Genomic DNA, 24,227 nt, shown 5'->3' on the forward strand with positions numbered 1-24,227 from the left:
TTCCGAGTAAAAATATCTTTTACGCAACAACAGAGCGACGACAAAATTGAAAACGTAAGTACGGCTTATTGCAGTAAGAGATAAAAAGAGTGCGATAAGGTAATCATGAGGGAGATTTTTTTTCCATCACAAAGTTAAGAAACTTTCAACACAAGGCGTCGCTGTGTACAATGTATGTTCAGATACTAAGGAAGTTGAGGTAAAATAAAAAAAATAAAAAAAAATAAAAAAAAGAAATATAAAAACATGAATAAATTAAACCTTAAAACAGGATGAATAGGTATAATTCAACAAAAATGAAAGAATAAACACAATTAAATGGCGGGACTTGTAATTAGATTTGTAAAGTGTAATATCGTTGGGTACGTGTACACATATATATAAATTATATTGTACTGTTTTGTAAATAAATACGTGTATATTTCGAGTGACGTGCGAAAGCTTGAACGAGAATAAAAAAAATGTACGAGTGCAAGGAAAAATATCCGAAAAAACGAGACGTGTTATTACGCGTGTACAGTTTTTTTGGGACAAATGTGTATACAAGCATGGGAGTGAGCTTACAGTAACGATAATTTCGAAAAGTGGTGTTGGATCCCAGGAAAAAAAGCGCAAGCCGAAATGAGATGCTTCTCAAGCGAAACAACTTCGAATTTTGAGGGTACATCTATCATCGGAAGTAAGTGTCGCGGTGCTTGAATTTAAAAAAGTGCTTACTCAGGTACGTGTTTGTTTAGCGTTTAAAGTTATGTATTGTTAAAATTATTTTAGTTGCGCGTACTCTTTCATCGATAATTTTTTTTTATTCGTTTGAGAAGTTGTACTAATGAAAATAAAAGGGTATGAACGAAACTGCGGTCGAATGAGCATCTTGTATGTAAAAAAAAAAAAACCTGTAGAGCTACATTATAATAAGCAGTAAACGAACTGCCAAGTGCGACAAACTCGTATTTATGTACACAATATTAATGTGACGGAAAAACGACGCGCAATAAATCGAACGAAGCGGTCAAGTCGTCACGACGAAACCCATAGGGTATATAAATTGTTTAAAAAAACAAATGTTATCCAAGCAACGTTAATTGAACGGTTGTCAAAAAAATATAAGCCAAAGTTCAAAGGTACAATAAGGCAATGTGTGCGCGTGACGCAATGTACTATATGAATAATTATTATTATTATTATACATACTGTAAACACGCTCGCGTATGAGAAAAAAAAAAGTATACATATATGGACAGTTAACACTCACAAAAATTCGTGTTGAAGAATCGGAATAAATGTTACTATAAATATGTTTAAAGCACTGTGTTGTTTAATTCTATTTTTTCCAAATTTTTTTTTTTTATGCTTTACATTCCAATTCCATTCACGTTTCGTTTTTGTTCTAATGTCTTGTCTTTTATAAACATTTTTAATTTTTTTAATAAAAAAAAAAAAAATTATGTTCACGTTATACGATCAATGTTTTGATGAAATCTCAAAAATATCATCGAAGCTCATCCCAATTAATATTCTCTGCGGATTCAAATTTATTGAAACTACGCATCATATAGTGAAATCTATATGGTATTTATTACTGTTATTTAGGTCAGTATCAAGTTTTAGTTCCAAGCTTTAAAAAATTTTTCCAAATTAGGTTTTTCCGTCATATAATTACGGTGACTTGGAGCCCTCGATGACTGTAATTACCATATTCAAACAAAGAATCGCGTTGGAAAGGAAAAAACCGGTGACAGCTATCTATGACAAAGATCGGCACATTCGTTCGAGATTTCACTCCAAAGACGCTACGACGCCTTTGCAACTCCGCGATAAAACGCGGGCACCCGCTCGAAGATAAGTATAAGTATACGCGGTTGGCTCAGTCTTCTCGCACGCTCGCAGCGAGAACGAACCGGGGAATTTTAGAAAGCAGACGAGCCGAAAGATCCGACGATGAATTACAGCAAGTTTGTGTCAAAAATCGGCAAAAAGCGCAAACCCAATCTCATCAGGTCACTGAGTGAGTAATGACACTTTTATTTTTCGTTTCGATCCCCTTGGACGTGAAACTGGGAAAGATCGACATTTAAACTATTAAACGTAGGTAATCATAAGTAGTGAGTAGCGAGTTATTTTTTCTCGCTTGTAATTCTTTGCAATTTGATTACAAGTTGATTCTTTGCAAGTATAAAACGTTCGGTATGAGTACCATTGTTTTCCCCACTGTAATTATTTCTCTTATCTCCCTTTCTTATTTATTAAGGTCAGAGAAGAAGAAAAATTGTGCAAAAAGTTTAAAGCAAAAGTAAGTATTTTTTGTTGATTCGAAGCAAAAGATAACCGTATAGGTACTTATAAGATAACTTTTGCGTTGCACGTTACTCATGATCGCGTACACGGAGTATTTTAGTATGTTGATCAGTGGTGGTAAATCACTTGTGCAGAATAATGCTATAGCGCGTGTAGTTTTTTTTTTTTTTTTTTTTTCAAATATAAAACGACAGTCAAATCATGATAACGATGGTTCTTAGCCGAGGCGTACATGAAAAACCCGGATGCCTTGTTTTTTGCTGGCGGCATGCCAAACGCGTCGATGTTCCCCATTGAGGAGATCTCCGTGACTTACAGCGACGGCACGTGCAAGCAGCTCACTGGCTCCGAGTTGTCACCAGCCCTCCAATACGGAGCCTCCAGGGGGTAGTTATATTTTTTTCCCAAAATAAATAAACGAATCAACACGTAAATACCCGCCACTTTTTTGTTTTATGATTTAACGATTCAGCTACCCGCCGCTGTTGCAAAAGTGGAGGGAATTCCAAACAAAGTGGCACTCGCCACGGTACGACGATTGGGACGTCCAAGTGACCACGGGCTCGATGGAGGGCTGCAGCAAGATATTCGAGCTGATCCTCAACGAGGGTGACCCCGTCATGGCCCAGTCGCCCACTTACGGGGGTATACTCAGCGCGGTATGTACATATATACAGTTTGTCCTTGTACGGTGGATTTGATTGATTGATTTGCCAAGGGGAGCTAATGAAATTTTGCTTTGGTTAAAGGTGATGCCGTTGAACCCTGACTTTATCGAGATCGGCGTGGACGACGACGGAGCCGTGCCCAGCGACATAGCCAACGCCTGCGAGGAGAGGCTCCGAAGCGGCAAACCGTTGCCAAAGGTATTGTGCACTTGCTCGAGAAAATAATAATGATACATCCCATGTGGAAGCGTGGATAAAACGCCTTGACTGGGCAGTTGCTGTACGTGAATCCAACGGGGGCCAATCCGGTGGGCACGGTCTACACGACGGAGCGCAAACGGGAGATCTACGAGTTGGCTCGCAAGTACGATTTTCTCATAATGGAGGACGACGCGTACTACTTCCTGCACTTCCTCGACGAGACGCCCGTGTCGTTTTTCTCGCTAGACGTCGACGGCCGTGTCCTACGCCTCGACTCGTGCAGCAAGATCCTGAGCGCCGGGCTGAGGATTGGCTTCATCACCGGGCCCAAGCCGCTCCTGGCGCACGTGGTCAGGCACGTCGAGGCTACCACCCTGCACACGTCCTCCTTGTCCCAGGTTCTTGTTTTTGTTTTACATCTACACGCATGGGGTTATTTTTTGGGCTATCCAACTAATACTTTTGGATATTATTCGATTGCCAAGAAATTTTGCTCCTTTACTATTGATAACAATTTCTCTTTTTTTTTTTTTTTTTTTTTTTAATGAGGCATCGCTTTCATATCACACGCATTTCGTGTTGCAAACAGTTTAAATTAGAAACTCGTGTGGCCGAGACTTGTGGACTAGGGGGGGAACGAAAGCACTGTCACAAGTGATAAGATACTTACTCGCGAGGTGCCTGTGTTTTATGTACTTTTTTGTTCTGGGGAGGGGGGGGGGAATAATAATAATGAAGATTTTGTTTTTTCCAAAAAAGGTAGTCGTCTACCAGCTCTTGAACTCGTGGAGTGACGATCAGATGAAAAAGCACTTCAGCCAGATACAAGAATTTTATCGGGAGCGGCGAGACATTATGCTGAATGCCATCGAAAAATATTTTACAGGTAACGTGTTCGAATTACTATACGTTGGCATGCCTCGTATCGTGAAGTTTTTTTTTCTTCATTTTTTAAAATTTTATTTAAAAAAAAAAACAGGTATAGCCGAGTGGTCGGTGCCAAAGGGTGGCATGTTCTTTTGGGTGAAGGTCAACGATTTGGACGACGTGTACGACCTGGTCATGAAGACGTGCGTACCCCAGGGGGTTTTCGTTATGCCTGGACATGCCTTTTACCCGTCAGACACGAGCCGACCCTGTCGATATCTACGTATATGCTACAGTATGGCCAGTCCCGAAGACATTGACGAGGTTTTTAATTTTTTTTTTTTTTTTTTTTTTGCATTTTTTTTTACCGTCCAATGTTCAAAATATCATGGTATTGAGAAAAAAAACAGCGTTAATTCGATTTGTTTTTTGCAGGGTCTATCCAAAGTGGCGAGTCTCATCAGACAATCCGTGGCTGACAAAAAACGGAAACACAATGGATTGACGGCAAAATGCGTGTAAAATATATTCTTCCTTTCGTTGAAAATAGGTTTAATTTGTGCTGCCAAAAAAATGATAACGTATGTATGTGCGTTTCGATATTTGAATGTACATTTGATTGAACGTATGGTTTTCTAAGTTGGAAATAAAAAAAAATTGTTGAAATAAATATTTCGTGCTTTTTTTCACCTCATGCGCATTCAAATTCTCCGGTACATCGAGTATCTTCCAACTCGAGCGTTGATAAGGTAGACATTACATCATCATAAGAAATAATCTATTTTGCCAACTAACGCTATCGGTTACCGAGATCAACTGCAGTTACCAACTATGCCAACAGTAAAAAATACATATATATATATATGGTGGACAAAGATATTCATTGCTTCCACGTGCTTTATACAAAGTCAATCGTCAGTTAGGTTTTATAATAATGATCAGCGTTTGTCAAACAACAATCTAATTATTCTCTTTACAATCGTAAGATAAAAACATTTTGTTTAACGTCAAAAAATTTCCTAGTTACTGTATGCTAACCAAAAAATTAATCGTTTACAGATGACATCGGACAACGAAAGCGAATTAGAATCCAATGATGCCATCAAGAGACCAGAGGAAAAGAAAGAGTATCAGTTTAAATGTGAAGTTGAAGGCTGTAACGTAGTGTTTGATAGACCCCATCGTTTGGAAAGTCATATGAATATGCATACAAATAAGGTACAACACATTTTTATCAAGTGACACATAAATTTCGAACTTACCAATTCTTATGTTATGATTTTTAGAGACCACACAAATGTACTCATGAAGGTTGCGACAAATCTTTTAATAGTCCTTCTCATTTGAAACGTCATTTACGGACACATAGTGTTGCAACACAGACTATCCAGTGCCAAGAAGTTAACCACTTACAGATGACATCCGACAAAGAATGCGAATTAGAATCCAATGATGCCATCAAGAGACCGGAGGAAAAGAAAAAAGGGAATCAGTATAAATGTGAAGTTGAAGGCTGTAACGCAGTTTTTCCAAGACCCCATCGTCTGGAAAGTCATATGAATATGCACACAAATAAGGTAGTATAACATATGTTTATCAAGTGGCACATACCTAAATGGCAAGCTTGTATACCAATTCCTATGTTATGACTTTTAGAGACCACACAAATGTACTCATGAAGGTTGCGACAAATCTTATACGAATTCTTCTCATTTGAAACGTCATTTGCAGACACATAGTGTTGCAACACAGACTTTCCAGTAAGTAAATTATATCATTTTTGATCGTAGTAAAAAGTATGGAAAAAATAGTTGTTGAAAAAAGTATCATTGTCACAGGTGTAACATTTGTTTGACGAATATAAGCACCCTAACTAACTTAAGACGCCACTACCATAGAGCTCACCGTGAAGACAAGCTACATTGTAAAGAATGTAACTTGAAATTCAGGAAAAAAAGTCGTTACCAGGAACATATGGCATCTCACGACAATACAACTGTTTACAAATGTGATAAATGTGAAAAAAAATTTTTAACCCATATGAAACTAGTCAAACATCAAGAATATCATGTGAACAGAAATCACACGTGCCAAGTTGAAGGTTGTTCAGAAGTATTTGAAAAGTGGGCTCTGCTGCAGAAACACATAAAGATCGAGCATTCAGGCATTGGTAAGTAGTGTACAGTACAGTAGCTACTCTAAAAGTTTAATTAAATTTAATCAAGGTGCTAGCTAAATAACAAATAATGCTGAGATTATAACTACAATTGTATACTGAGAGGCTAACCACGTTAGTAAGCATTTTTTTCCTTTTTACAGAATATCACTGCACAGAATGCAAAAAAACATTTTCAATCAAGAGAAGTTACAAGACTCATATGAAAATTCATTCAGAGAACAGACCAGTACTCCCATGTCCCTATGAAAATTGCAACCGGCTATACTACTTCAAAAACAATCTGCATTATCACATAAAAGTACACCACACTGGTAACAAATTTAATTGCGACATGTGTGGTAAAAAATTATCTTCAAAACAAAAGATTAAAGAACACATAATAAACAAGCATTTGTCAATGAAGAAAGTATTGAAGAGGAAGGCACAGCAGCCCAGGAAAGACACTTACATCGCCAAAAAATCTATTTTATCGACATTGACTGGAATTCAACTGAACGTCAATGTTGAAAAACAATTGATGAAAAGGAATCCTGCTGCTCTGTTGAGAGACAAAGCAGTCGAAGATCTAAATTCCTGCTCCGAGGATGACAGAGCTTCAGATATCAGCGTCAAAGCCGCTTGAAGTCACCCATAATAACTCTAAATTAACGTTCTTGTAAATAGATGATTGATAATATATTGACAAGTAAATAATGAATTCAAAATTGTTAACTACTTACCTTTTGAATTTTTGTTCGCGCTATCTGCGCAGTTCCTTTTTTACTCTACCTCGAGATGGTATCAAAAAACATTCCTATGGAAACATACTTATTTTCCTTCAGCGATAGGCGAAAAAGTTACTAGTGAATCACAAACACAATAACAACGCTTATCTAGCTCGCGCACATAATAGGGATGCAGGGGTGTATTGTGAATGTATGGGTGTACGGCATAGGGGTGAAAACACTGAAAACGAAACCACATATATGTATATATATACATGGATGTAGTACGGTCGGGTCGGTAGTCGGTAGTACACCGCGCGTACTTTATGTACCTACAACAACCTATTTGACGTAAAGCGTAAACAAAGTGCTTAGTTTCCAGTGGTAGCACGAGCCTATAATAGTCCATGCATTCGACCTCATAATACTTTGGTTGCTAATTATTTCGAAGGAAAAAAAAAAAAAAAATTCAACTCAAAACAAAATCTGAAAGATGACGTCGCTGGACCTGAGGCAGCAGAAACTCGAGCAACAGGTCAGCTGGGCTTTCCCTATAGGCTTTTCCTCTTTCCTTTTTCGTTTTCTTGTCAGGAAGTAGTGGTACACAGGTCACATGCACGCCTATACCTACTAGTATGCTATACGTAAGGGGCAAAACTAAATCTTGAGACTACCCCTTGCAGTCGAGATAACACCCCTATAACCTTTTTTATTTAAAATTAGTCCATTAAATTTTCGATTACATTGTCGCGTAATTTAATTTCTGTGGGTACACCTTGTCCCGTTTATCGGTCAATGACTGATAAATTGTTTTAAGAAACAATACGTATAGCTCATCGCGTTAACCAACGGCATTTAAATGTTTGATCGAATTTCGGAGTTTGCTCTAATTCGTTGAACAATCGTTGATCCACTTCGTGCAGGGTGATTCAGATTCATCGATGAAAAAATTTTTGAGATGGCCTATTTTCAATAAATTTTTCTTTCTCAACAAAGTACCTGCTTCAAATTAAATATTTCGTTTGTTGTACTGCTGAGGCAGGTGTTGATTAATGTTTATTTATTTCAGAGGCAATTAATAGCTCAAAAGATGAAGCAGAAAAGACAAACAGGAGCTGGAGGAATGGTACAGGCCTCTAATATTTCGAGTGCCACACTTGGAAGACGCTCATCAGGATGGCAACACGAATTACAGGGTTTGTATAACAGATTGTTGATATGAAATTTTTTAATTCCTTTTTTTGTTTTTATGTGCTGTTTTGTTTTACGACTTTTTTTTTGTTTGTTTGTTGGAATTGCAGGATATGATGGCTCTTTTTATCACGGTATGTTTCCAGGTACTCCTGATGCAAGCACACTGCCTCAAAATAGGACTATGGAGACTGATACAGGTATAAAATTTTTCCTTTTTTAGTTTGTTACTTGTCTAAAATTTATCAACACTTGCAGACATTAGCACAGAAGGAGTTTTTTATGATGGTCCAGATGAAGAATCTTCACCAGTGGAAATTCAATCACCAACAGAAACATTGGCATGCGCATCGCCGCTAAGAATAGCACCTTCGGATGGGCCCATTAATATGATCAACAGAGATAATCACTCTTCGGTAGGCAACCACAGTTTTAACTTTTTCAAAGCTCTACGAACTCTTTAATTCTAATGATGAAAATTAAACTCTTGCAGAGTCCAGAGCTCGAAGGAAATGTGGAAGGTAACATAGAACAATTTGTCTTACAACCAGCAAATAAAAAAATGCACTACAAATGTCGAATAACTAGAGATAGAAAAGGAATGGATCGTGGTTTTTATCCAACATATTTTTTACATTTAGAGCGGGACTACGGCAAAAAGGTGCTATTCATGTATTTTATTGATTGCTTTTGTACAACGTCATTTTCAATTGATTGCTAAATCCTAATAATTAAACGTGGTAGATTTTCTTACTCGCTGGACGCAAAAGAAAACGAAGCAAGACGAGTAACTACTTGATTTCCACGGATCCGACCGATTTATCGAGAGACGGGGATGCTTACGTCGGAAAACTAAGGTCGAACCTTCTCGGGACTCAGTTCACTATATACGACAACGGCTTCTCTCAGCTAAAAGATGACAAGCGAGAAGAATCGAGAAGAGCTCACCCGAGACAAGAATTGGCAGCCGTGATCTACGACACAAATCTTTTGGGTTTTAAAGGACCGCGCAAGATGACTGTTATCATACCGGGCATGACTGGCGATCAGAAACGAGTTCAAGTATGCCCGCGTGATGAGTCTGAGACATTACTAGGTGACTATATGCCTATGAATTTGAAAATTGAATTATTATTTTTGTCAACTCATCATCATTTAACATACGTTTCTCCTGTCTGGTCGTTCAATAAGTCCATATCTATTTTTATTTCAGAATGTTATAAGTTGAAAAGCATGGATAATTTGATAGAGCTGCATAACAAAACGCCAGTATGGAACGATGACACGCAATCGTATGTCCTCAATTTTCACGGCCGCGTTACACAGGCATCGGTTAAAAATTTTCAAGTAGTACACGAAACCGACCGTAAGTTTTTCAACTCATCTCACAATATTTGGCAATAAGAGTGTATAGTTCAATATATGGTGTCTCATTCCAGTGGATTACATAATAATGCAGTTTGGCCGTGTGGCGGACGACGTGTTCACGATGGATTATCGATTTCCCCTGTGTGCACTTCAAGCGTTCGCCATAGCGCTCAGCAGTTTCGATAGCAAACTCGCATGCGAATAGAGTTTTTTTTCGTGTGTCGCCCGTTCTTCTATGTGCAAACTATTATGTGTGTGTGTGCGTGTGTGTGCGTGTGTCTGGAACCGCGACACGCGACCAATATTTGTTTCCGATCGATTTGCCAGGCCACCCTCACACATCTTCTCGAGCTTAAAAGAAGTCGTTGTAAATCGTGAAACGTACTTACAACATGCCATATCACTATCGAGCTTATTAGCGTCGAGAATCTAAAAAAGCGTAGCACTTTTTTTATGAGCGGACAACATTTTAAATTATCGCAGTGGAACCGTGGCAAAGATTCCATTGATGTCTCTTTGAACAAAAAACACTAAGTAATCGGTTAATCAACGTTTGTCACTGTCCCTTTTTCTATGGATCCTAAAAAAATAGATGTGAATTTCATGGGCAACATCGACTAAGCTGATTACGAAGTTTTTTAATTCGACTCGTTTATACACCGAATAAAATCAATTATGATTTTAAGTTGATTTATAGTATTAATGAAAAATTATGTTTTACTTGTAAAAGTTAAAGAAATAATACGAAACGAGCTCAGAATGAATTGCGATTATGTGTTTAGTCAAAAAATGAATTTTTCCGAAGAAACACGATCTGTGCAATTATATTATTCTTAACGCCGCTTTACGATTGCGAGTGCTTGAGATAATTTTGCGCTAACAGATAATAAAATGAAAATATCAGAAAACTTTTTGGATTTCCTAAAACATGAAAATTATCACATACATATGACTTCTATGTAATTCTAAAGAACGATTTTAATGTGTTCAGTCCAGATGTCCAGAACAAAAAAAATGTGAAAAAACGTGCGTACTTATGCGCGATACTCGCGTATTATGCTATAACGTTTCAGTATTAATTATAGGAAACAAAAGACAACGTACAGCATTTTTTATATACTAGAGTTCTAAACACGAAAGCTCTTGTTGAAGCATTGATAATTATGTACTTAATTAAGATATGAAAAATCTCGTAGCGTGAATATTGTATAAATTATGTAAAGCGAGAGCTAGTGGCTCTGTACAGCTGCAGAGTATAATTTTAGTATATAAGATGAAGTTTGAAATTCTAAAAATAATGTTTGCAAAGAACATACTGTTATAATGTTAGATATATATATATATATCGTGGCGTTCTCATAAAATACATTGAAACACTTGCATTACTTGTTGTTTCTCTCTTGAAGATATTAATATGCTATGTAATTGATGAATTTACAAAAATTGTATTTTATACAAATCGATTTATTTAACACAAAAGTCTATTAAACTGCGCACAAAAACACGTGTTTCATGATTCATAAAGCAATATATTTAAAGGAAATATGGGATATATGACGTGTCTAGTCTATGTAACTCAATTTGATGGCAGTTATTTCACAATAGTTTTTCCATCTAAAAAAAAAAGATTGAGCACGTGTGTTCTACAAACAATAAATCTTTTTTCATAACTACTTTATGAGTTTTATTAAAACCATTACTAACTAAAAGGGTAATAAATAAAATAATGCAGATTGTAATATAAGCGTTTTATATTATTTTATTTATAAAATGAACTTTCCGATTTATAAAAAATTCAATACATCTTGGGAGCTGTGTAATGGCGATGAACAGCTTAGTTTTTTTTTTTTCGGTGATTTGAACACGCAGTTTTTTTCTCACGAGCCACATGTTTTCGTAAAGGCACTTGGTTTCACAAAATTACAAAGCGTTTTAACAATCTTGGTGAAAAATTTTTATAAAACTATATACAATTATTTGAAATAAGTGATTTCTCTAGTTAAATACACTATTATAATAAGTGGATTTATAAAACTGAATGTCAAAAAAAAAAAAAAAAAAAAAAAAACTGTGGTCTACTGGAACCGTATAACAAAATTTTATCACATTTTTCCAACAGTTGTTTCACATTATTATTACTTTGTTGATATAACAAATAGAATATTTTCTCAGTTAGTGCTGTTCATTAATGAACCTTAAAATTATTTAATAAATTAATTTTAATAGCTCTGTAATATATTATGAAAAGTATATTCTTTTAATACATTTAGTCCGATTAGAATCTCATTCTTACTCAGTAACTTAGAAATTTCAAAAAATACTCGTTTACATTCGTTGACCTTATGAGCTAGTTGTCAGTCCAAATTCACAATCAAGTATTTATGTAAATATTAATGGGTCTTATGGTACATTCAAATGTCAAAATATTTGTTTAGGTACATCTATTATGCATTATTATTTGCAAAAAGAAACGTACTTAATAATATTTAGCTTGTGAAAAAAAAGAACGCTCGTAGTATCCTAAATCGAGCATAGTGTCCATAACTTTTAAACTCTGGGGTTAAAAAAAAAATAAACGGAATAAAAATAATACGATCCTACATACAGCATCTACAAACTACAAGTTGCATATAAAAATGATGTATAACAGTTATAAGCAACAATCTTTTCGTCACTATAAATATAATATGCTCTGCTGTATACATTAAACTTTTTTAAATACAAAATACGTTATCCTTAGAGCACTGAATGGCAGTCTGATTATGTCTCGACAAATAACTTTTCCTCTTTTCGGTAATGGCAAACAGCATAAATGTAAAGTCAAAAATACAAAATATCAAGATTATGCACTGTTTGTAAAATACAATTTCAGCAAAAGTTTACATGATCCTTATATTTACAATAACTCGTATAGAAAAATAGTCTTTGAAGTATAAAATTTCTTTCAACTTACAGCATAATCTGATAGGTTTGTACTGATTTGATCAGCCTGATTGGATAAATTTTTTTCATACTTTTTACAAGCTAACTTGATTACTTTGGGTTTGGTCTAACAAACCTCGGAGCAGGGATTCGGGAGGCTGGTCGCGGAATCCCGCTAACTGGACCATTTGAGGCTTTGTTTGAAGCTCCCGTCCAGTTGGATGGCCGCCTCAACATCGTCCCTTTTGTCGTTGTTGTACTTGGGGCCTATACATAAAAATTATCAGTATACCACATTTAGTAACATATTAAAGAATTAATTACTAAAAGCGTCACCTTGATCTGAGGTTTCGGTTTCAAGTTTTCTGCTGATTGAATATTTTCTTTTATCGTTCCAATTCCACCGTCCTTTATTATATTTATTGTGTTATCAGAGTTGGAAGGACTGTTGGTTAGAGGGGAGCTAGTTTTTGCACTGAATTCTGTACTGTCACTCAGAGAAGAGCTTCTACTATCGCATTCTGGATGATTCTTTGAAACACCATTCTTAAGTATCGGCGATGGTAGATCTTTCTCCTGAACCCAGTTATTTTCAAGAACTTGATGCCCTCTAACTTTCGGTGTAGAACCATTGAATGTTTCCACTGAAAAATTTAGGGAATACGTGCGATTAAAAAATGTACATTGAGACGAATCAATGAATGTAAAAATCTTTCAATTTACTCTTATCTTCCAAACTTCTTAACTTCTTAAGAGTATCAGGATTTTTGGGCTTGATAACGTAAGATGCTCTACTACTGTCGGAAGCCACACTATGTCTACCATCGAGATCAGGTGCACTGTGTGCGCTTCCATTGCTATCAATGCTCTCCATTGATTGACTAGTGCCGTCGCTAGTGGAAAAATCGGTGCTGGCCTTCCTTAGCAACAGTCTTTCCGACTTGAATCTTCCAAGCGCTTGCATGTTATTCGAAATATTCTGCTGCGATCCTTTGTAAAAACCAACACCAGCATACATTGACAATCTGTTGCCACTGTTGGAGGGTGGTCTTAGGTTCGAGCCAAGATTGGGATGAGACTTTTGAAACGACTGCGGTAACTTGGACAATCTACGAGGTGGTTGTATTTGCTGAATAGAGGGTTTCACAAATTGTTGCTTTTCTTCTGCTTTTTTTTCGAACGCGGGTCTTGTAAGAGAGATAGGTTCTTTCACCAAACTAGTTCTTTTCGAAAATGTTTTGTACCTTTGCTGATAAGAATTATCAACAGCCTTGTTATTTGGCACGTGAGATTGCGAAGGCGGCAACGATGACATATCACTGGGCTCTTGCTTTTGCAATGCTTTTGACAATCGGCTACCAATTTTTTTGTCCTTTTTAAAAGTGTTGAATCGATTGGGATCGAGTAAGTACGATTGAGATTCTTCAGATTTTCTGTTTGGAACGTAACTAAAAAAAAAAAAAAAAATAAAAAAAAAAGATACAATTTGAATCGAAATGTTTTCAATCATGAAAATAGTACCTTGTATGCTGTGTGGAGGTCGTATTTGTAGGAGTGCTTAATTTTGACGCGAGTGTCATTGCATCGTAGGTAGCATCAAGGCTTGGTTTATTAATTTGAGATTCGGTTTTATGTTTTGATGGCACGTAAACGTAAGTGGCATCGAGACTTTCAACCTCGAGTAGTGGCACGTCAGAACTTTGTTGATCGTAAGTGACATCTAATTTTGTCGAAGAATTAGTGAAGGTAGTGTTTAGTTTATCTTCACTGTTTCTCTGAGCTACTTTTAATAACTGGGCTCGCAAAGGCGGAATTTTATAAAAAATAGAGTCTTTAGAGTTACTTTCGGTTGACCCCTATAACGCAAACAATAAATTAAAATGGGAATGGTTGAAAAAAAATGTATTATTTTTACTTACACTCAGCTCAGAAGACTGGCTATCTGAAGCTTGAAAAGTCGCATCCATACGTTTGATTGGAGATGGAGATTTTTCCTCAAATTTCAAATCAGTCTTGTGTTCACTACATAATTTTAGCGTCGGCGATAAAATATAATTTTCACACAATTCTGGACCATTTGAAAGTACATGTGTTGAATTTAATGAAGTTGTCGTAGGAATGACAATAAGAGTTTTATTCATTAAAGGCGATATGATTGTTGTACTGTTAGCGGATTTGACTCTATCCTGCGGAGATTGATCAGCAATGTACGTATCATTTGAATTAAAATTCTCTTTAGCCGCCACAAAAGTTGCATTACAACTATCTGATTCTTTATTACTCGTGTTGGTGCATGTTATATCATCCAGATCATCATTTGTAAATGTTTTGTCATTAAAATAAGAATTGATATCTTTTGTATGATGAGTAACATCATTGCTTTCTTTCAAAAACTCAGCTAGAACTGTTGTGTCTTGGACTTCTTTAAACATACTTGCTTCCATCATTGAATCAGTTAAAATTTGAGAATCAGTCATACTGTTATCCATTTTATTTTTTGTTGACTGTTGTCTTACAGCATCATTGGCTCTGCCATCTGATGTTATCGATGTACATAAAAGAGATGGCTGAGATATATTCATAAGGACACTACTGAAATCTGGATCACTTGCATCGCTAAGTAAAAAATTACTACCCTTTTTCCTAGCTACACTCATAAAAGCCTCCATGCTAGTTTGACTATTGATAGAGGATGGACTTTCGGATAACAAGGCAGACAGTACTTGGTTTGTTTTAGGTCTCAGCATCATTGGTATGCTGTCCCTCTTATCATTTTTCATGATTTGTTCTTCATCATTGTTATTAAAAACCTGAAATTAAAAAGGATTTATTTTTAAAATGTAACCAAACAAGTTTTTGTTGCAGAAAGTAAAAATGTACCTTTTCATTGGACTCTGGAATGGTATTTTTTTTCCAGATATTGGATAAAAAGAATGGAGATGTTTCTGGTGACATGGAAGCTTCAATTCCATCGGAATTCAGTCGGTTGGATCGCCTTTTGATTCTTGTAAAAGTTCTAGTGTCAATGGATCGTCTGGAATCTAAAACAAAGCATTTATTAAATACATACAGAGCAAAAAGGCGTGCTCAAAGGTGAATAAGCGATCAACAAACATACTGTAATCCGCTGGGGCAGCATCCAACTCTGATATTTCGGCATGCAACCAGGCATCGAGATCCTCAATCTTACAAGTTTCCAAGCTATTCTTCCTGGATCTATTTCCCAGTGAGCACAGCCTGAAAAATAATACTTGGCATTTAATCAACCAAATAAACAAGCCTTGTCAATTTTGTTTAAAACGAATTGCTACCTATAGAGGGTGAAACATGTGTGTGTGTGCAATCAAGTTTCTACATTTGCATAAATAACCAAGTACTTGAAGGTCAGGAATTTTAATTAGAAAGTTAAATGTAATGTACAATGACAATAGGTACCCTTACCATCTGTCTTGGGAAGTGTCGTCAAATTCGAAGACGTCGATGATTGACTGTTCGTCGTCGTCTTGCTCTCTGAAACTGCCGAGGAAAATGTCACTTCCTCGACGTCGTTGTTCTTGTTGCTGCTGCTGATCGGCCGACATACTGTTTCACTGAACAATATTTTTTGCGGTTGGCGAGTGAAGTATACACACAACCAACGGCAACAATATACTTAATACCTGTACCTCGACAACGCTCCACTGTCAAGACGAAAACGAAGGGTCTGAAAATACGCGCTGCTGCATACTTAACTCACTTTACCTTTTTTACCGCGATTACCGTTAACGACGTTAACGTTAACGTTGCGCACACGCACACAGGTTGATAATTGAATAGATCAAAAGCAAGGCGAACCGAACTGAAAAATTGTCTTTGGGCAGAACTTCAAAGTACGAACTTCTTCGACTTAACACGCTAACACACCTCTCCTGAGAATTTATCAACTTCTCACTATATTATCATCTCAGCCTCTCTCTTTTCCCTATTCTTTGATCGAGTTTATTTAAGTGTATAGAGTATAGTGTGCTGTGCAATGTGCGTATGGTCAATATATATAGGTATACACTTGCCGTGTGCGTAAGCAGACAAGTATTACAAAAGCATGTCCTCTCCCTCTGGTCCTCTCCTCTCTCTCTCTCTCTCTCGCCTTATTTTCTCGTCCTCGGATGAGGACAGTAAGTATAAGTATTAGAGATTTTTTCAAGTAACGTTCTCCTCTTGACTCTTGACTCTTGACTCTTGAGTCACTCTCAGAGAGACTTGGGGACATATACATATAGATATACTTTGCAAATGAAAATTCAATCACAGTCTATACCTACGTAATTAATACATGCACGTTAAGTATTTACTTTCCGGACGCAATTTCTCGTTTTCTCTCTTATTTGTTACATTTTACCCCATCAAATAAATGGTGTGTCGATAGTTAAAAAAGCAAAATGAAAACTTGCATAAAACATTTGCATTCTGCAGTGTGTTTACGAATCAGCATAAAAAACGGGAATTTTTTAGGATCTACACATACCTACTGAAAACGATTTTAAACATATAGGGTATTTTTATGACAAAGTCTAGAGATTCGTTCACCTTACAATCCAGGGACGGTCGGGGACAGTGTGGGCGAGTCGGAGACGAAAGTGAACAAGTGCTCTTCTCCGATCCTCCGATCGTCCGCGATCGTCCCTGACCGTACGCGATGCGCAGTTGTACACGTTAGGTTAGGTTAATGCTGTATGTAAACAATAGTTTGTAAATAAAGAAGTGCAAATACAAAAAAGTTTGCTTACTTTTTGCATTAACCTAACCTAACGTGTACAACTGCGCATCGCGTACGGTCAGGGACGATCGCGGACGATCGGAGAAGGGGAGAAGAGCACTTGTTCACTTTCGTCTTTCGTCTCCCCGACCGTCCCTGGATTGTAAGGTGAACGAATCTTAGTACACATACAGTTATGATTCGTTTGGATTTGGATGAAAATTAACTAATACCATTGATGAATAAAAAATACTTTTGAACTATTTAAATGAAAAAAAATATGTATACATATAAATTCGCATAAAATATAGTTTTGGACAAACAATATAAAATTATACAAAAATGACGATTCAATATATTAAAATGCAGCTGAAAACTTTTTGAACTTTAAAAGGGTGATAAAATCTGAAAAACTCTCATTTTGCATACGTATTAAGTATATTAATCGTTGCAAAAAAAGAAAGTACCTCTGCAGTTTTTCAAGAAGCACTAATAGCCGAAAATAGATTATTTAGAATCTTAATAGCGATATTGAAAATAATACTTAAATCATTAATTCCTTCGAGCGTTGTTAAGCTTAAATTTTAGGAGAAAAATAATCCTTTGTCTCACCTCTAAATATTGCATTTTATAATTTCTTTCCAAAACATGTCTGTGTACGCACATACGTGTAATTACTAAGATACTCCAAAATTTTATGTCAAAAATGAAGTTCATTCAAAGCAGAATCCGAAAAAAATGTAAGATCAGTGTTTCAAAGATGTACTGAAAAAATTATGAAATACTTGACTTTCAAATAAAAAAATCAACAATTGGATATCTCGTAAATATGTGTGTTTAATTTGTCTTTCATGAGAAAAATGTACCAACGCTAAAAAAATGAATTTATTTGTCTTATTCAAGTCGTTGTGAACTTTTAAATAACGTTTTTATGACTTATCAGTTGTAGGTAATGGTGAAAATTAAAACCTTCAGCAAGTATAGGGGTAAATGACCTAATTACTGCGCACTCGACGGTAACTGAAAATAAGAAAAATAGACTGAAAATTATGGGTGCTTGGATATTGTAACACGTACGGATATTAATAACGATCAATCCAGAATCATACTTTACATCATGACATTTATAATTGTTTAACTGAGTGACTCTAAATCAAATTTGTAGTCGTGCGTAGTGATTGGTGCGCAGCAATTGGGTCTAGGGCTTCAGCATGAAAACCTTACCTTATGGGATATACCCACGCAGTAATTGGGGGCGCAGCGATTGGTGCTAATTGTATAACCGTTCGCAGTAATACCAGCAAGTGATATCAGCACTAAAACAATTATTTAAAAAAAAAAAAAAAAGTTACTTAACAGAAAAATGTTTGTCGTTTTAATCGCACAAGATGCTGCAGATAAAGATTAGGTAAAACTGGTTCAATTTACATCGAAAAACATTGAGAAATGAGAAATTTACTACAATCGAACATTTCAGTTCGCAGTAATTGGGTCATTTACCGCTATTGAAAAAAAAAAAAAAAAAAAAAAAAAAAAATATGAAAATGAAAATAATAAAATTTAAAAATTTGTTGGAGTGCTTGATGCGCCACCTATAATATTAATTCAGCCCCCAGCCCCCTCTCCCCTTGCTCCCTGGCCCTGCAGCCACGAATCCCACACACTCTCCCACCCTCTATACTTATCCTGTCGTCCATTTTGTTTTGGATTCGCTCAGTTCGAACTCAGCAGCAGCCAGCTTCAGTTGTCTTGAGAATTCCAAGCTGAACGCATATGGCGCGGCATCAAGATCGTCCATTTTAGCAGTATACGCAGGTATACGTGTGTATTGTGTAGCGTGCGTCCCGTGGTGTTTTCTCTTTGACTCCGATAAACGCGTAATATCCTCTCAGCCAGGATGAACAGTAGTGCAACCAAGGAAAACTCGACGATGAGCAACGTAATATCGGCTTCGGCAAAGACCTCAGGGTTGGTGGCCACAAAGCCATCGGTAGCCCCGAGTTCGACAAGCAAGCCTTACGGCAAGATAGTACTGACCTTAAAGAATTGCCTGTTGTCCGACGATAAGCTCATGACGACGCCGTCGAGCGCCGATGGCCTGGACGCCGAGACAGAGACCGATCTAAGGATCCTCGGATGCGAGCTCGTTCAGACCGCAGGCATTCTACTTAAATTGCCCCAGGTGAGCCACCCGCGTTTTTTCCCACTCAGTTCCTCCAAGTATCTTGGTTAGTACACGTGTAACTCGCTTATCATCTGCACCAGTGTGTGCGCACCACCTTCGAGCATCGACTCCTCCATTTGTGTGCCTCGTCCTTACCTAACCTCAATTTTTCAATAAATTAATTACGTTGCACTAAAATACTTGTCGTCGTTCATTCTTACGTTAATTACATAATTATTCTTTTTATGGTTTGAATAGGTTGTAAATGGAGACTTTGGGTTTTCAGGTTGCAATGGCCACAGGACAAGTTCTTTTCCAACGATTTTATTATAGTAAATCATTAGTCAGGCATGATATGGAAACCACAGCAATGGCTTGTTTATGTCTAGCTAGCAAAATTGAGGAAGATCCCAGGCACATACGGGATGTTATTAATGTCTTCAATCACATCAAACAAGTAGCAAATCAAAAGTAAGTATCATGGTTTGTGCATATTTTTAGGACAGTTTAAAAAAAAAAAAAAAAAAAAAAAAAAAAATTAAATCTTATTTCAACAATTGCTCGCTTGCGTTAAAACCATTGAGGAATAACACAAGTAGTTGCTTGTAATATATAATCTCACGAGGTCATATATTATGCGTTATTTGTGGTCAAAACTTATTTCTTATTTTAAAAGTTACATTAGGCTTTCCACTATCACTGTGTGTGCATATATAAATTTTATTAATGATTTTCAACAGGGTGAGTTCTGCATAGGTGCTCTGGATTGTTCAGAGTATAAAAACAAATGTAAGCAACAAAAGAAGTTCTCAAGCCACTCAAGATCAGCTTGCTTGATTACAGTCGGAGGCACTGCCTGACAACTCCAAAATTGAAAGGACAATTGGTACAGATTACCTAATCTGTATGAATATACGCGAAATAATTTATAATTTGAAAATTGTGTGTTTAGATGGTTTGCAAAGGTGTAGGCATTAGCATATCAGTATTACATAGATTATTAGTAGAATGAAAAATTGGTGTACCCAAAATAAGTGCAGTATTTGTTGACATATTCAAAAGTGATCAGAAATCTTTTGTTTATTCAATGTTTACGTTTTGTTTCTCATTGTAATCATTTATTTGTCGAAAATCTTCAGGAATTATATCTACACTATTTCATTGGTCCCTTAAAGTAAGTTTTTTTTTCACTTCTACAACTATTGATTATAATGTTTATTTATTACTATGCTTATCACGATTAATTTTAAATAAATTAATTCTAATTATTTTCTTACGCGATTTCAAAATAAAGAAAATCTACAGAAGAAGGTACATTAAAATTGATTTATTAAAAATTAATTATGAGTAGCAAATGGTGATCTAGTAAGTATATGCATTGTAATTAATATTTGTAGATTTGCTTGTTTTTTAAACCGCAATCGTAAATAGGTATTGACAATGTGACACCTTGTTGAATACAAATATTTTAGTGCAATATTGTATTTTCAAAAACAGTCAAGGTCTGTAGGTTTAATTATAATAATGCAAACGTATTTCGTTCACTAAACACAGCTGTGACATAGTATTGAACAGTGTATGTAGGAATGGTTTGTGTCAGAGCCAAAGTTGGTAAAGTGTAGGTTGTATTTTTCTCATGCATAATCTATGTATAATTAATGATTATTTTATTAATCATACTATACAATAACAAGTTTTTTTCAAGGTTTTACAATAAACCAAGAGGATACTGCTAGTATATACTCTACTGTATCTTGGAAGCACCATATCAGACTCACCTTGTGTTAAGACATTTATGATGGTAAACAACGTGTCTCACCTATATCTTGGTATTTTTCTTTCTTTTTCAGACCAATAACTCCGGTGATACTTGACCAGAACTATATAATGCGCAAGAGTCAAGTGATCAAGGCTGAAAGACGGGTGCTCAAGGAATTAGGTTTCTGCGTGCATGTTAAACATCCGCACAAGATTATCGTGATGTATCTGCAGATGCTTGGTTATGAAAAAAACGTAGAACTCATGCAGCTCTGCTGGAATTATATGAACGACTCGCTACGTTCTGACGTATTTCTCAGATATGAGCCAGAAACGGTAGCCTGCGCTTGCATCTACCTTGCCGCTCGCGAGCGTCAAATGCCGCTGCCTAGTCAGCCAGCTTGGTATTGGCTTTTTGAAGTTACTGAAAATGTAATCAGAGATATTTGCAGGCGCATCTTACGACTGTACACTAGGCCCAAAGTTAAGGCAGAACTTTTGGAAAAACGCGTTGAGGAGCTGAAAAAGCAGTACGAAGAGGCTAGGACTAAATCTAGAACAACTGATGCTGATGGACACACGCCGAGTCCTCCGTTGCCCAAGTCTTACAACGCCTGGAGTGGATTCATCAGTAGAACCGGCTCTCACGCGGCACCCGACAGGATAAAGTCACCAAAGTGAGTATTTCCATAAAACCGAAAATTTATAATTTTGTTAGCGAATCAATGTTTACTTGTGAAGCATTTGGAAAAAAAAAAAAAAAAAAAAAAAAACTAACTCTTAACACTTACAGATATATAAAAAGAAACTTGTTACTTTCAGGAAATCGGCATCAAACACGCCCATAAGAGAAGACGTCCTTAAACATTCCAAACGAAAAAAGCGTAGCAGAAGCAGATCTCACAGTCACGAAACGTCACGGAAAATGAAAAAAAATCATAGATCAAGTAGCCACAAATCGTCGAGAAGCCGCTACCGATCTAGAAGTCGATCGCGGGAACGCGAAACCGACAAATCAAAACATCGCAGCAAACATCGTCGCCATTGATGTTAAAAAAAAATAAAACACATTAATAATGGACTTTACCAAGATTTTATATTAAAATCGTTTTTATAATTACATTGACTAGCAATGCATTGTTAGTGCCGTCACACATACTTGTAAATATTGTATTCTTTATCCGCTTGGACGAACAAATTTACTCTAACGTTTCAAACATAATTCGTTGTGCGATATAATTTAGTTATTTTTTATGAAGTACGATAGTCCTATGATAATTGTACGATCTATTGAACTGTTTGAAAAATACAAAAAAAAAGAATTTAGACAATTGAAAAAGTACCATTGTATTTTTAAAAGGAGAGTGTAAATAACGAAGAAAGTACAATAAACATATTATATTTATAAAGCTGGTCGTATTGTTTTGTGAAATCCAGTGGGCAGCGCCCTTTTTTTCTCTGTATCGATGACTGGTGAAAAGTCTAGGTTCGAGATATGTGGCAAAATAGCTACCACGTATCGTCTGTAGCAGGGCGATTTCTCAATAGGATTGCCGTAAAGTGTTAACGATCTCAGATTGGGCAGGTAACGAAGTTTGACGATGCTTTTCATGTCGTTGATGGCGTTACCGTGAAGATAGAGAATTTTCAGGCTCTTGAATTTCACTAGATCGTCGTCGAGGTTGTGTATCCTGTTGTAGGAAAGGTCAAGCCATCTGAGGTCCAGTGGCTTCTCGAGGAAATTGTTTGCCAAATCCTCCAATTTGGCGGTCGAGGCGAACAGGTTGTTACTCAGCCACAAGGTACTGGTGAGGTACCGATTCTCGCACGACTTTTCCGGCCGTTTTCCGGTACGATGAGCATGGACTCTTCGATTGAGCAGTTCTCTTGTGGCAATGCAACAATTTGGTTAGTCGATTTTGCTACCACAGACTTTTAAATTTTTTTCCGATTTTAATGAAACTTTTTAAAAAATCTCCCCCTCGATAAAATGCTTTTTTTAACCTTGAAAACTAGAAAATTTATGTAATCGTACCGTCCAATGAGTTGGCGTTTTTGAAAGATAAATCCAAGGGCGGCCCGACGTGCATCGCCTCATCTGCCACGCGATGGTACTTTGCATAAATTTTTTTTGCAGTTGCATTGTCCATATTTGAAATTTTGATACAATTATTGGCCTTTTTTTTGAGAATATATAACAAACGATGAGTAAAAACTTTATGACATCCGAAACAGGTGTGTTTACTTTTTGATATTCAAAATTAAATAAAAGAAAATCAGTCTTGTTGACATTTGTCACGAAACCCCTTTCTTTCTCTCCACACATTTGACTAAATTGAATTTTAAACACACATTTTTCGTAGCAACTTGATGTACTGTTGAAATTTCGTCTATTACATTGATGCATTTAAAAACCAATGCAATTGCCACGTATAAATAATGTGCCAACTGAAAAATATTAAAAAAAAAAAAAAAAAATAATAATAATAATAATAAAAAAGCATCTATGTAGTTAGCATTTGAATAGCAATAAAGCAATGTCTATTTAGTTTGAAAATAAAGGCAGCCCACAGCGATGAAAATACATCGCGAATGATGAATATTTCTACTGACAGTATTGGGTACGGAGAAACTAATGCATCAAATGCTCGGGTCAAAAAGTTGCTCAATAACGTTTTATTTCACGCATAAATTGAAGAGCAAACAAAGATCCAACAACTGCAACATGCGCACGCGGAGCGGCTTTGGCAGAGATTTATTTTTCAAAAATCGATGAAATATACTTACGACACGCCAAATAAAACTCACGATTCGTCATTCGAATTGTAGCGTTGGAAAAATTATTTAAACATAATCGCAGATTCCAAGAAATCATCATTAATCGCACACAGTGTATATTATAATATATTATATTATCAGTACTTACAATGGTACTGAAAAAAGTAAGAGTAAGTACATACTTATACTTTGACTTGAATGACATGAAAAAAATAATTCACATCATAGAGCGTGTAAAAACGTGTGTACACATGTTTTTCAGTGAATAATTAAATTAAATAGCATACATACGAAAAGAGATGAGAGACGAAGCGCGTGAACAATGCGGCTATTCAATCGAGACGCGCTCAAACGTAAGGACCCCGCAAAACGCGTTGAATGAATGAACTCGAACAAA

At 36.3% G+C, this 24,227-nt stretch overlaps 6 protein-coding genes across 10 annotated transcripts; 4 read left to right on the forward strand and 2 right to left on the reverse strand.

Moving 5' to 3' along the window:
* Window positions 1-1,799: 1,799 nt before the first annotated feature.
* On the forward strand, window positions 1,800-4,701 carry LOC106641271 (kynurenine/alpha-aminoadipate aminotransferase, mitochondrial). Its single transcript, XM_014355637.2, has 8 exons — window positions 1,800-2,005; window positions 2,517-2,682; window positions 2,768-2,954; window positions 3,045-3,161; window positions 3,239-3,562; window positions 3,924-4,050; window positions 4,144-4,355; window positions 4,467-4,701. The coding sequence occupies exons 1-8, from the start codon at window positions 1,939-1,941 to the stop codon at window positions 4,551-4,553; spliced, it is 1,287 nt and encodes a 428-aa protein (XP_014211123.2). The 5' UTR covers window positions 1,800-1,938; the 3' UTR covers window positions 4,554-4,701.
* A 231-nt stretch (window positions 4,702-4,932) lies between these two features.
* LOC106641278 (uncharacterized) lies at window positions 4,933-6,888 on the forward strand. The gene is made up of 6 exons (XM_089596746.1): window positions 4,933-5,012; window positions 5,091-5,249; window positions 5,318-5,608; window positions 5,688-5,791; window positions 5,870-6,201; window positions 6,351-6,888. Exons 2-6 carry the CDS (start codon window positions 5,091-5,093, stop codon window positions 6,830-6,832), a joined length of 1,368 nt encoding a protein of 455 aa, XP_089452872.1. The 5' UTR covers window positions 4,933-5,012; the 3' UTR covers window positions 6,833-6,888.
* A 286-nt stretch (window positions 6,889-7,174) lies between these two features.
* Window positions 7,175-11,005, forward strand: ktub (Tub domain-containing protein ktub). Of its 5 annotated transcripts, none has more exons than XM_014355631.3 (8): window positions 7,175-7,449; window positions 7,984-8,110; window positions 8,216-8,305; window positions 8,364-8,521; window positions 8,599-8,766; window positions 8,850-9,201; window positions 9,319-9,471; window positions 9,545-11,005. In XM_014355631.3, exons 1-8 carry the CDS (start codon window positions 7,408-7,410, stop codon window positions 9,676-9,678), a joined length of 1,224 nt encoding a protein of 407 aa, XP_014211117.1. In that variant the 5' UTR covers window positions 7,175-7,407; the 3' UTR covers window positions 9,679-11,005. The 5 variants fall into 5 exon arrangements, with proteins under 5 accessions (XP_014211117.1, XP_089452424.1, XP_089452422.1 ...); XM_089596298.1 differs by having other exon boundaries at window positions 8,252-8,305; XM_089596296.1 differs by having other exon boundaries at window positions 7,984-8,102; window positions 8,202-8,305.
* Window positions 11,006-11,522: 517 nt separating this feature from the next.
* LOC106641258 (uncharacterized) lies at window positions 11,523-16,562 on the reverse strand. Its single transcript, XM_089596776.1, has 8 exons — window positions 15,837-16,562; window positions 15,514-15,632; window positions 15,246-15,436; window positions 14,315-15,205; window positions 13,917-14,251; window positions 13,119-13,843; window positions 12,732-13,039; window positions 11,523-12,662 (listed from the first exon to the last, which is right to left on the reverse strand). Exons 1-8 carry the CDS (start codon window positions 15,974-15,976, stop codon window positions 12,507-12,509), a joined length of 2,865 nt encoding a protein of 954 aa, XP_089452902.1. The 5' UTR covers window positions 15,977-16,562; the 3' UTR covers window positions 11,523-12,506.
* Window positions 16,563-18,845: 2,283 nt separating this feature from the next.
* LOC106641261 (cyclin-L2) lies at window positions 18,846-22,433 on the forward strand. The gene is made up of 4 exons (XM_089596970.1): window positions 18,846-19,312; window positions 19,581-19,765; window positions 21,145-21,729; window positions 21,875-22,433. The coding sequence occupies exons 1-4, from the start codon at window positions 19,028-19,030 to the stop codon at window positions 22,098-22,100; spliced, it is 1,281 nt and encodes a 426-aa protein (XP_089453096.1). The 5' UTR covers window positions 18,846-19,027; the 3' UTR covers window positions 22,101-22,433.
* A 21-nt stretch (window positions 22,434-22,454) lies between these two features.
* Window positions 22,455-23,202, reverse strand: LOC106641222 (leucine-rich repeat-containing protein 51). The gene is made up of 2 exons (XM_014355559.2): window positions 23,088-23,202; window positions 22,455-22,936 (listed from the first exon to the last, which is right to left on the reverse strand). The coding sequence occupies exons 1-2, from the start codon at window positions 23,200-23,202 to the stop codon at window positions 22,455-22,457; spliced, it is 597 nt and encodes a 198-aa protein (XP_014211045.2).
* Window positions 23,203-24,227: the final 1,025 nt, after the last annotated feature.

Source organism: Copidosoma floridanum, unplaced genomic scaffold (assembly GCF_036245765.1).
Source record: "Copidosoma floridanum isolate Cflo_tuat_1 unplaced genomic scaffold, Cflo_Japanese_pri ptg000030l, whole genome shotgun sequence".
In the NCBI taxonomy this organism is placed as follows: domain Eukaryota; kingdom Metazoa; phylum Arthropoda; class Insecta; order Hymenoptera; family Encyrtidae; genus Copidosoma; species Copidosoma floridanum.